This window comes from Rhinatrema bivittatum, chromosome 1, assembly GCF_901001135.1.
Source record: "Rhinatrema bivittatum chromosome 1, aRhiBiv1.1, whole genome shotgun sequence".
Lineage (NCBI taxonomy): Eukaryota > Metazoa > Chordata > Amphibia > Gymnophiona > Rhinatrematidae > Rhinatrema > Rhinatrema bivittatum.
In genome coordinates, this window is record NC_042615.1 from 263,319,922 (window position 1) to 263,332,658 (window position 12,737).

Consider the following 12,737-nt stretch of genomic DNA (forward strand, 5'->3'; position numbering starts at 1 on the left):
TGTAAAAAGGTTTATCCAGGCGGTTTACAAATTAAAAACCAATCACATGCAAAAAAAGCAAATGACAAAATTCAATAAGTAAGGAAAAATAGAAAGCTGGACAAGAATCTTACAGCTAGCTATAAATACAGTAACAACTATATGCGATAGAATATGTAGCATCATATGGAAAGTCCAAGCAGCTCCAGTTGACAATTTTAGCAACTCAGCAGTCAAATGCCTGACAAAATAGCTAGGATTTGGCTGCTTTCTTTATGTCCTTGCCTTTTCCCTTTAGTCCATCACCCTCTCCTTCTAGGGTGATTACCAAACAAAAGTATTTGTATAAGATATCTTGGTTTCTTCTGATGGAACAATTTCCCTATGAAAAAAGGCTAAAGAGTTTAGGAAGACTCTTCAGCTTGGAGAAGAGATGGCTGCAGGAGATATGAGGAGGTCTATAAAATGAGTGGAATGGAACAAGTAAACATTAATCAGTTGTTTACTCTACTCTCTCAAAAAGTACAAAGACCAGGGGACACACAATGACGTCACTAGGTAATACATTTAAAACTAATAAAATATTTTTTTTTACTGAATGCATAATTAAGCTTTGGAAATAGTTGACAAAGGATGTGGTGAAAGGTATTATTGTAGCTGCGTTTAAAAAAAAGGATTAGACAGGTTCCTGGAGGAAAATTCCATTAATCATTATTAAGGTAGAGTTGCAGAAATCCACTGCTTATTCTTGGGATAAGCAGCTTGGAATCTTTCTACCCCTTGGGATCCTGCCGGGTACTTGTGATCTGGATTGGCCACTGTTGGAAACAGGATACTGGGCTTGATGGACCTTTGGTCTGACCCAGTATGGCAAGTCTTATGTTCTTCTCTTCACTAAAACTATCCTCTGCTTATTCCTCTTTTGTCCATCTTTTTTTCACTTACATATCAAAAAATAATTTTATCCCTTGAGATTACTGTTTGGGCGTTTTCCTCTGGGCTTTTGTCCGTCTAAATGCCCTTTCTACTTCTCCTGATAATTTTTCCTCCCTTCTTCTTTCTGTATCTATATTCTCCGAATGTTATTTTTGCTTGTATTTTTTTCTCCTGCTTCTTAACTAAACCAAAATGTTCTCTTCATTCTCTTTACTGTGTTAACATGTTTGACACAATAACTTACTGCCATTATAATACTTGTCATGTCTTCACAGTATTTGTATTTTTGCCCCTTTAATGTTTTTTCCCCCATTTTTGTAGGTAAACACTACATCAGGGATTGGAACCTCTGGTCGTGGAGTGCCACAAACGGGTCAGGATTTCAGGATGTTCACAATAAATATTCATGCAACTCCATTGTATGCAAATACATCTCATGCATATGCATTGTGGATGTCCTGAAAACCAGACCTGTTTGTGGCACTCCAGGGGAAGCAACTCCAATCCTATAGTACAGCATACTTTTTATAAGGATGCACAAATCCCCCTTTGTTAGTATTTTTTGAATAATTTCCACCCCTGAAACATCCTCAGCCTTGGGGAATCAATGTATTTCCCGTAATGGTTTGTGCTGGATTGGGTGTCCTGTCTCTTGCAGAAGGAGCAAGTCACAATAAGCTCCTGAAAGTTGCAGGGTGAATCTCCCACTTGTGTACTCGCTATGGCAAAGTACTCCATAGAGCCAGGCTAAGGTGAAATGAGTTCTTACCTGATCATTTCCTTTCCTTGAGTCCAATCAGACCAGTCCTTATGAGTGGGTTATGTTCCTTGACAAGCAGATGGTGCCGGATCAGTTGGTTTGCTGATACCACCCCTTATACGTATCGGCGACGACCTCAGGCTTCCAGTATTATCTGCAACAAGCTAGCTGTAGACATCATCAATTCAACCAGTCAACAATATCTGGGTTTTTTTTTTGTTTTGACCAAGAAGACCCTTACCACCATAGTATTTCAGAGTTTTATAAATTTTTGAAAAAGCATACGCATAAGCCAATGGAATATTTATCCCCAAGAAATTACTGGTCGACCGGACCTCGTGTCCGGTCAGTCAAGGTAATATGGGCCCAGGCACGCTCGGGGAGCAGGTCCGCGGCAGTTGGTTGGGCGGGGGTAGACTGGGGGGTCAGTCTTAGGGCAGGGAGGACAGTGAGGGGTCAAGGGGGAGGGGGTGTAGGGGGCAATGCGAGGAAGAGAAGTGGCTAGGCTCCGGGCTAAATGGTTCTGGATTGGGCAGTCCCAGGGAGCTGCTGTGGTGCTGGCTGGCCATGATAGGCCAGTTAGCATGAGGTCAGCAGTAAGTAGGAGGGGCTTACAGTTGTGCGATGCCGGCTCAGTTACTCTGTGGCAGCTCAGTAGCTGCCTGGTCGCTTCTCTCCCACCCGCCCTTCTTCTTTTGTGGTTGTTATAATGGGGGATCGTTTGTCGCAGTGGGGGGGGGGGGGGGGGGGGGGGGGGGGGGGGTGGAGTTGTTGTTGAGGCGGATGGCCCGAGCCGCTACAGCTCATGTTTGTTATCTGTTAAGATTGATTCCTGCTACAATTTTGTATTTGTTGACAACTGGGGCAGTTGTCGGGTATGGGCTCCTTGCTGGTTTAGTGGCGGGGGTCCACCGGGTTGGCTCCTTCCTGGGAGGTAGCGGGGGTCTGAACTTGGTGTAAGGGCTGGAAGGACGAGCAGTATGGCTGATGCTGACCATCTTACTGGGGGAGCGGCGGATGGTTAGGGGAATTTGATTGCTTGGAAATTGTGAATGTTATTTGCGGGGTTCAGTCCTCCCTGGTGTTTGTTAAAGCTGCGGCCTTGTTAAACCCCAAACTGTTGTCTGTTTTATCATTGGACATGTAAAAGGGCGGATGTGAGCGAGTGATGTCCTGGCTGCCCATATTATGTCCCTGCACGCCACTTCCACAGCCACTGCTTTTTTTTTGTTTTGTTGTTTATAACCTCTGCTGCTGCGATGCTCCTCCCACCCTTGCCATAGCAGCTCTTTTTTTTTTTTTGCACATGCATCTCCCGTTATTGCTCTTGCAGCATGTGGGGGTGAGCTGTAGCCATCTACTCCCATTGGCCGTGGATGTGCTTTTTTTTTTCTTTTCTTCCTGTAGTGCAGCCACTACCAGTCAGTGCTCCACCACTGCTGCTGATCGGGCAGCTGTGCCTTTCCAGATGGACATGGCTGATAGCGGCGGCGAAGGATGGACAGCAGAAAAGGAGGGCGTGCTGGCAATTAAAAAGGATCCAAACCCAGTATCCCATCTTCCTCCCAGTCGTTTGAGGCCCTACCGGGGGCAGCTTCTTATTGCCATCGGAGAGAAGGGAGCATCCTGGAGGCCAGAGACGGAGGCCTCTCGGCCCCCAATACCGTAAACTTCCCCGACTCCCTGCCACTCAAACAACAGCGTCAACCTAACATCAGCAAGGCATGGGCGGAGGTGTTTATCCGATGGACCCTTTTCTCTTATCTGTTTTATTGCCGAAGAAGCAGAGAAATTCCAACTATCTTTAAGCATTGGAGGTGATGCAGGAACAGTTCTGGTTCCCCTGGCAATTGCTGTGGCAGGCTTGACCCCTCCCCCCAATGGTATAGGCTAATGACAGATTGGTAATCCTGGACATTTATCCTTCTCTGCCACCATCCCCAGCTGTGTGGGGAACGCCTGGCATTTATAACAGTTGAAGATATGTGGCAGGCTATCATCATGTTGCAGAAAATGGGAGTAACATAGTAAATGGCAACCAATAAAAGGAGGATTGTGGCATGAAAGATGTGCCTGGGGGCCCTCAGGGAACAAACTTCCAGATTAGAGGTATCACTGCAGGACAGTGGGAAAAATTGAAGATGTGGACATTCAAGCTACCCCTGTTTAGAAGGGGACTATGACCATCATTACTCCTTGTGGAATTCTGCACACAAATTTAAAATTCTGCTTACTTTATATTGGTCAAAATAAAAACAATACAAATCACAGTCTGAGTAATTTATTTAAAAATTAATATTTATTTGTTTTTATATACTGACATTCAAAAACGAGTATCACATCGGTTTACACAATAACTTGTGGGATAGTGTGACAACAGGTCATATTATCTTTTACATTGTAAAACAACAGCGAAGTATTATCTTAACAATATAACATTGTAAAACAACAGCGACATATCTTAACATTATAACAGCTGTTGGAATAAGAGGGAAGGGGAAAAAAAGGTGTGTGAACTTGCAGAGAGGAAATGCTGAGCAAAGAAGGAGGAGTCTTGTGGATCTTGGCTCTGGCAGCCTAGCTCGTACATAAGCCATTGTAACAAGGTGTGCACCATGTAGGAGCCTTTGTTTTTCATTTCTAGTTTAGTTTTCAATAATAAGTATTTACGTGTAACAGAGAAAAAAAACAAGACTAAGCGAAATAGAAATAAAGTACAAAATAATTATATTAAATAGCATATCAATCTAAACCATAGTCTCAAATTTTAAAGGTAAAAAGGGGAATTTACAAGATCAAAAGAAGCGGATGAAACAAAGAAATAGAACCAAAAGGAACAAAGCAGAGAGAAACAGCATTGAAAAAGTTCAAATGCCGATCATTAATTTAAGGAGTCAACAGACACAGTGTGGGCATCCAGATAAGACCTCAGGTTCGCAGGATCAAAGAACATATACTTAGTACCAGAAAGAATAAAGATACAAGGATGCAAGGATAACAAAGAATAAATTTGATCCTAAAGTTATAGCTTCCTGATGCATCATAAGAAATCTTTTCCTTCTCTCCTGTGTCACATGAGCAATATCTGGATAAATCCAAAAACGCTGCCCGTAAAACAAAGATGTAGTATGACAAAAGAACTTGTTTAAGACAAAAATCACAGTCTTTAGCAAATACAAAAGAAACAAATAACGGCCCACATTTAGAGATTGAGAATATCGGTGGAAGATTCCGATAACTCACTTAAGTTTTAATTCTGATTCCTGTTCCACATTACTAGAGGCTACTTTTGAATCAAACGTCAGGAAATAAATCTTAGCAATAGTAGGCATCGCTCTGAAGGGAAGGGAATCTTCAATACTTGAGAAATATATTGCTTGAAGAGATCCATAGGAGATATTAGATCACAGACAGGGAAATTCAAGACTCAAATTCAGATAGCATAGGGAATTCTCGATATTCTTTAACTACTTTGAGTGGATCACTTCAAATTGAATTAAATTCATCTGTAAATTTTGCCAAGTTGCAACTTGATTTCCCAATTCTACTATCTTTTTCCCCTGTGAAACAAGCAATACTTCAGAGCTTTGGATATGATCGTAAAAGTCTGCAGTTATACCAACCAAAGAGGAAATCACGTTTTCAAAAATCAATAAAGCAGACTAGAGAGAGTCCGAAGTTACCACTGAAGGTTTTTCCAAAGTGGGGCAAAAATAGGATTTGCCCAAACCTTGCCCGGTGGGAGGTGAAAGAAGGCCTCCAGGCTCCTCTGGCCTCCATGGCGACGTGCAGGCCTGCACCCCGGGATCTCGCTGCTGTATCCGCAGCAGGAGCTGCACCTCCACACTCCCCGCAGAGGCCTAGCCGATGCACCTGCCAGGAGTCCCGTGTTTCCAGCAGGAAAGACCTTCCCCAGAAGATGCCGAGTTGGGGGACAACAGTGGCCTGCTCGGTGGCACAATGTGTCCTGCGGGTGACTCGCGCTGTGGAGGAGGTGATCAGCGCGCTGGGCTCAGCTTGGTATCAACATCCAGAGGGGCACCGCCTGCTTCAAAGCACCCTCGACCAAGGAACCAGCCACCGGCTGAGGTTAGGAAGCCAACAATTTTCGGCTGGGAAGAATTAGGTGGGGGGACTTGCTGGGGACAGCTCCTGAATTTTAGCCTTGCTCTTGGGATGAGGCATGTAGGAAAATAGTAGAAACAGAGAAAAGAAAGAGAGGTCCCAGCATCTCTCTGCTAGGGTAATTTTAGAACAGCTGTGATTTTTCAAAGCAGACACACATCCACTTAGAAAATTAATGGAACCGTGCTTTATGTTTACACCCGGTACTGTAAAAATATGCACATAAATGTTGGTGTGGACATTTATAGCTGCTGTCCACACCAACATTTATGCTCATACTTCTGAAAGTTGAAAGTATGCTTGTAACTGATTTCCCCTGGGAACACCTCTTTGCAGTATGCACAGAATGATTTCCATGTGTATCACCCTGGGCTAATTGTAAAAAAAAACCTATTTATGTGCATAAATCCATGTTTAATATGTGTAAATGCTATTGAAAGTTGCCCCCAATGTCTGCAGAAATTGAGTAAAACTGTGCACACAAAGAAATGCTCCTCTCTGCAAATGCTGTGTTAAGGTATTAGCTCTTATTCCCCAATTCAGAGAGATGTGTAGGCTGGAAATTGAACTCCTGGTTAGAGCTGGAGTAGCGTTTCTGGGGCTGAACCTGGAGTTTATGGGGTAGGGGGGTCCTGCATTCAGGACCCCCCTACCTGAGTAGGAAACATACATTATGCACAAATTGTTTCCAATACAAATCATGTTTTTTCGGCATGCTAAGCATATTTTTGTGTGCACATTTTCAGGTTAGTCTGCTTATCTTACCTTTTTTTTTTTTTCCCCCCCCCCTTTAGCGCGTGAGTAAAGAAAATGCGTGCTAACGTTCAGCGCACATTTTTTACTTACATCTTCTTACATCAGGTTAACCACTGATCTTTCAGCAAGAAATGGGGTAATAGTATTGTACAAGAGCCACAGGCAGTTTGGATGTGAGTACAGCCACTTAAAGTGGTTCAACTTGGCTCAACCCCGGGAATGGTACTGGGCTCATCCTGCCTGTTCATCATTTTCAGCCATGTTCTGTGTCCCAAGCTGCGCTTTACTGTACTCACCTGTTAGCCCTGATATTCAGAGAGCACCACCACTTGCAGGGCACTGTCATATTATCATTGGGGGGGAGGAAAAGGTGCAGAACTTAATCATAGCTGCCCTTTCACTCTTTTTCCCCCATAACACTCTCCCCGACATTATTCCTTCCATCCTTCAGCTGTGATTTGGAAATCTGTTTCCTGCCACTAACACCTCGGTTGCATGTTTTGTTTTTCCCCCTCCTTTTAGGGTTTCTGGAAGTTTTGAACCACGCAAGAAACTGTAAATCAGGGAGCAGCTTCTCCCGGTTCACGCTGCTGAAACTGAAGCAGTCATCGGCTGTGGGGTGGAGCCAGTCTGGGGGCCAAGCACATAGGGGATGCTCTGCCGCTGGACTATGCTGCCAATGTTGACATCTTCTACTCACACTCCTTTTCTTGATGCCAGCACCGTGGGCTGCCTTTTCAGCAGAAGTATCAAGAATGAGATTATATATATATATATATATATATATATATATATATATATATATAGGAAATTTTCACCTGCTTTTTGTAATACAATATTTAACAATTGTAAAATGATTCCCTGCTTTGTTTGCAACTGAGATTGAAATTAAGAATAGAGGGGACTTTTGTAAACCTTTTCTAACTTTAATAAAAGTGCTGATTTCATGTAATTCAGCAAGGGCAACTTTTCTTGCTTTGCTTTTCCTCACACAGAATTTAGTGTGTAAGCGTACTTGACAAGTGTAGTGTTATTTTATTTTTAAACTAGCGGTACCCGGCCACACGTTGCAGTGGCAGAGTCAGATTCTTTACCCTCCCTCCCTCTTCCCCTTGCTCATTTACCTCAGTCACTCATCCTCCTCCCCCTTGGTCACTCACCCCCCCTTCCCTCCCCTGTCCCCACTCCAACTCTCCCCCCTCATTCTCCCTCCCCTCACTGTCACCTCCCCCTTCCTACTGCCTACCCTTCAGATTAGAAAACCTTTGTCTTTCTATTTCTGTGGGAACCCCCCACCCCCCAAAAAAACCCCCCAATCCCAACCCTTTAAATCTAATAATAACCCCCCACCCTCCTGCCCCCTCCCAAGACCTGGGAAATTAAAATTGTTGGTGCTACATGTGGTCTGTCCCTGGGCGTCTGTGCGCGTTATGTAGCCAAATAGGGGAGTGCCTAACCAAATTTGCACTTCCAAATTTGTTTTGTGATCTGGGGAGGGCTATTTTGGTGCGTTCCCGAGATCGTGCAAGTTTAGTGTATGTATTTGTGTGTGAACCTCCCCCTTCCCCCAAAAAAACAACCCCTATGAGAAAAGTTCTCTTAAACTAACCACCCCACACTCTCCTGCCCCCCCCCCCCCGAGTTGCTGAATGAATGAAACCTGCCCCCCCTCGTGACCCCTCCCCAAGATGTTCGCAATAAATTCATTACCACCCTCCAGACCCCCCGAGACCTGATAACAATGTCATTCGGTGGAGCAGGCGTTCAGAAGCGGTCCGGGAGTGATGTATTGGCGTTGGTCCGTCGGCTGCGAGCACTGAAACGGGTTCCGATGGCCCTTTGCCCTTACTATGTCAGTGGGGTGGAGCAATGGCAGCGGTAGGTCCTCTGACATAGTAAGGGTAAAGGTCCGCCGGCTGCCAGTCCTGAAAATGGCGCCGAGGGGCCCTCGCCCTTACTATGTCACATGGGCTACTGCCGCCATTGGTGTCCCCGAGTGGCATAGTAAGGGAAAGGGCCATCGGCGCCATGTTGATTGCTGGCAGCCGACGGCCGTAGTGCAGGAGATGTGTCCCGGACCGGTCCTGGCCCCCCGCTGGAGCCTCCCGCACTTCTGTCAGGTTTTGTGTGTGTTGTGAGGGCCTAGGAAGTATATAAATTTGGCATGTGTGGGGGGGGGGGGGTGTGAGGAGGGTGGTTTTGTGTGTGTTGGGAGGCTGTGGGAAGTAAATCAATTTGGCATGTGTGTGAGGAGCATGGTGGGTGTATTTTATCTGTAAAGGAAATAGTTGTCTTCCAGCGAAAAAAAGTACGCAAATGTGTTAAAATGGAAGTGAAACGTGGACCTGGACTGGTGAAATGATTAGTGTAGCGTGTGTTAGTGTAAGGTGTAACAGATGGCGCTTACGTCCAGCAGATGTCGCTGTTTTCTCGAAAAAATGTTTAAACCTATTTTACCTGTCACAGGTGTGACATATCTGTAATGTAAGTACAGAAGAACCTTTCTGTATGCGAAATGAAGGTTGTGTCCAAATTTGAAAGCAATCGGTTCAGTGGTTTCTGAGATTAGCGATTTTGTCCAAACTATTTAACATTTTTATTTATATAGATAAATGTGCAAATGTTTTATTAGGATCAGTCAAATTATATTGTAATCTTAATCACACATGTTGTGGATGAAATATTCAATAGATATGCCATACTGGGTCAGACCAAGGATCCATCAAGCCCAGTATCCTGTGTCAAACAGTGTCCAACCCAGTCACAAGTACCTAGCAAGTGCCCAAACATTAAGGGGCAGATTTTCAAAGGGATACACGCATAAGATACACGGGTAACCCCCAAAAAGCTGCCCCTTCCACCCCCTGTGCACGCCGAGCAAGCCCCGGGACGCACGTAAGTCCCGGGGCTTTCCTGGGGGGGGGGGGGGGGCGTGTCGCGGCCGCCCATCATCGGGGGGGGGGGGGGGGGGGTTCCAGGGGCGGGGCCATGGGCATGGTTCTGGCCCAGGGGCGTTCCATGGGCGTGGCCGCAGCCTCCGGACCGGAACATGGCGCGCCGGCAGCTGGCCAGCACGCACAAGTTACGCCTGCCTCGGGCAGGCGTAACTTGTAAAATAAAGGTGGGCGGGGGAATTAGTTAGGGGTGGGTTAGATAGGGGAAGGGAGGGAAGGTGGGGGGGGGGGGGCGGAAGGAAAGTTCCCTCCGAGGCCCCTCCGATTTTGGAGCGGCCTCAGAGGGAATGGAGGATGGCTGTGCGGCTTGGCGCGCACAGGCTGCCGATTTTGCGCAGCCTTGCACGCACATGTTATAAAATCGGGAGTAGATTTGCTCGTGCCTGGTTGGGCGAACAAATCTACTCCCGCGTGCACCTTTTAAAATCTACCCCTAAATGAATAGATCCCAAGCTACTAATCCTTATTGATTAATAGCAGTTTATGGACTTCTGCTCTAGGACTTATCTAAACCTTTTTTAAACCCAGCCACCCTAACTGCTGTAACCACATCCTTAATATCTGTAAAAAGACAAAGCTTTCCTTCTTACGCCCTTTGCTTCTATTAAAGCAAAGTGGATCCAGGGCTGATGATGATGGAGGCACTCCAGTAGTAACTCTCTGTTCTTGGAGTGAGATCCTTTACCACTACCAGCTATTGGACTATCACTCAACCCGTTTACCAGTTTGAGGTCCACCCTGTTGCATTTATTTCTGAGCAGTGACAAAAGCATTACTAAAATCTTAGAAGGAAATGTTCATGGTTGCAGTTAAAGAACATGCCACATATTTTCCCTATGGGATAAAGTATATGCACAATGGACAGAACACATACCTAGAGGGAAATTGCTTTTGTACCATTTTGATTGCTAATCTTTTAGGAAACATTGCTTGAAAATTATACGGGGCTCTTTCTCTTATTTACTTTCCTTAAAGATGTGTTGCTCTTACAAGGAATCATTTTAAGTTTCAGGCACTGGTTTTCTACTTCATCTACATATTCCCACCTGCTGCCCCCATCTCAGGTACCCTTTTATCTTAAGAAAATTGGCGCAGCTGCAGTTCAGAACCCAGACCTTTCTGACATCTATAGCTACCTGGCTCTTACATTGAACCACACGGACAGGTGCTCACAGGAGATCACCTCCCCCCAACTTTTTAAGGATCAGTCCTCTACCTCCCCCGCCCCCTTTGTGGGTTGTTTCTAGTGATTTAGGGAGTGCTGCTTGAAATAATTGCCCTGCTTGTTTCTGTAATTGGAATGCTCCAACCAGCAATCATATCTTAGACTAAAACTGTATCCAATACTTCTGCTTGAGCTTGAGGCATGTAGAGGTCAAGGATGGAAAGGGCAGTACTATTTCCCCCTATCCAAGATCCCCCACAGTATCTCACTCCTGCGTTGTAGCTGGAATCTATTCTGTCTTACACATTTTTTCATTATCCCCTCTTTTCTTCTGTTTGTTCAGACTGCTTCTCTTACTACACAGCTGTTAATCTAACAAATTAACCTCTTTATCTTTTATATTATATACTGTACTTTATCTGCCCAGAGCCCATATTAGAAGGGCAGCCTATGTGTTGAAAAAATAAATAAAAATCTGACCAAACTAGTCTAAATTAGCCTTCTGATTGTTGGTTGGAAGACCGCTAAAGAGAACTGAAGTAACGAATGGAGCCCAGCGCATCAGCTGCTCAAGGCTAACGAAAAGGGAGACCCAAGCAGAAAGCCAGAAGCTTGAGACTATAGTGCCCTTTCCTACACAAGACTATAAAACTGCTATACGCATGGAGGGGGTAGAGTGACGTTTTAAAGATACACATAAATCATAAACAGCTAGTGCCAGGAAATCTTTGTTATAGACATCTTGTACAGTTTCTGGAATCCAATATATTGCAAGAACTGAGGCAGCATGCTTTTACCAGAGATAAGTCTTGTCAGAATAATCTAATCAATTTTCTCTGATTGGATGACAAGAGAGTTGGACCAGAAAAGCTAGATGTAGAGTAATTGGATTTTGGTAAGGCCTTTAACATGGTTCCATATAGGTGACTAATAAATAAATTGAGTACCCTATGATTTGGACCCTACAGTGACTGACTGGGTTAGAAACTGGTTGAGTGGGAGATGACAAAGGGTAGTAGTAAATGGAGTTCACACTGAGGTATGTTGGAGGAAGGGGTTACCAGTAGTGTCCCTCAGTGATCAGGCCTTAGACCGGTTCTTTTCAACATTAAGATGAGTGTCATTGCTGAAGGATTGTTGGGAAAGGTTTGTCTTTTTGTCTGATACCAAAATCTGCAACAGGGTAGACAGACAGGAAGTTGTGGAAAATAAGAGGAATTAAGCAAAGCTTAGGGAATGATATAAGATCTAGTAGCTAAGATTTAATGCTAAAAATTATAGTTATGCATTTAGACGGCACAGTATTGGGGGGTGAAATTCTAAGCATGAAAGAAAAGCAGGACCTGGAGGTGATTGACCACCTTAAGATCATCAGATACAAACAAGTAAATAAAGCAACAGCAAAAGCCAGAAAGATGCTTGGCTGAATAGAGAGGAGACCTGTATGCAGAAAAAGGATGATGATATTGGCCCTGTGTAGATCCCTGCTGAGAGTTAATTTGGAATACTGTATATAGTTCTGAAGACCGCACCTTCTAAAGGTTATACACCAGTTGGAGTTGGTGCAGAGGGTTGCTACTAAAATGGTCAATGGTCTTTATTTTAAAGTATATGGGGACAGACAAAAATATATGCATGTATACCCAGGCCTGGATTTATCACTAAGCACACTAGGCCCATGCCTAGAGTGGCAGGTATCTGGGGAGCAGCAGCCAAGAGAAAATAAATGGCTCCAGTAGACAAAAAGTCTCTGCCACCCTTCCAATACATCAGGACGCTTGCTTTCAGCTTGTTTCCCATGGCAGTAGCAGCGTCTTCCAGAGGCATACCAAGTTGGGGGCAGAGGGGGCCAATATTTCCAGGCACAGGGCCATAGGGGGCACTGATGACCGACTTAGGGAGACCCATGCGGCCACTGGTGGATCTCAACCCACCAGTAGCTGAGCAGGGAATAGTGCTGTTTCTATGCTACACGCCGGCCACTGTTTTCTCTAAGCTGTGTGGGCACACACAACTTTTCTCATGGTTGCATACAGCAGGAAGATCAGCAGGGCCATGGTGG

The 12,737-nt window shown here is 44.8% G+C and overlaps 1 protein-coding gene across 1 annotated transcript in view; it reads left to right on the top strand.

The window, feature by feature from the left end:
- The window catches only part of NAGK (N-acetylglucosamine kinase), an 84,694-nt gene extending 77,172 nt beyond the window's left edge, over window positions 1-7,522 (top strand). The window contains 2 exon segments of the mRNA XM_029594352.1: window positions 7,079-7,173; window positions 7,175-7,522. Of these exon segments, the coding sequence (XP_029450212.1) occupies window positions 7,079-7,173; window positions 7,175-7,270 (191 nt within the window). The 3' untranslated portion in view covers window positions 7,271-7,522.
- Window positions 7,523-12,737: the final 5,215 nt, after the last annotated feature.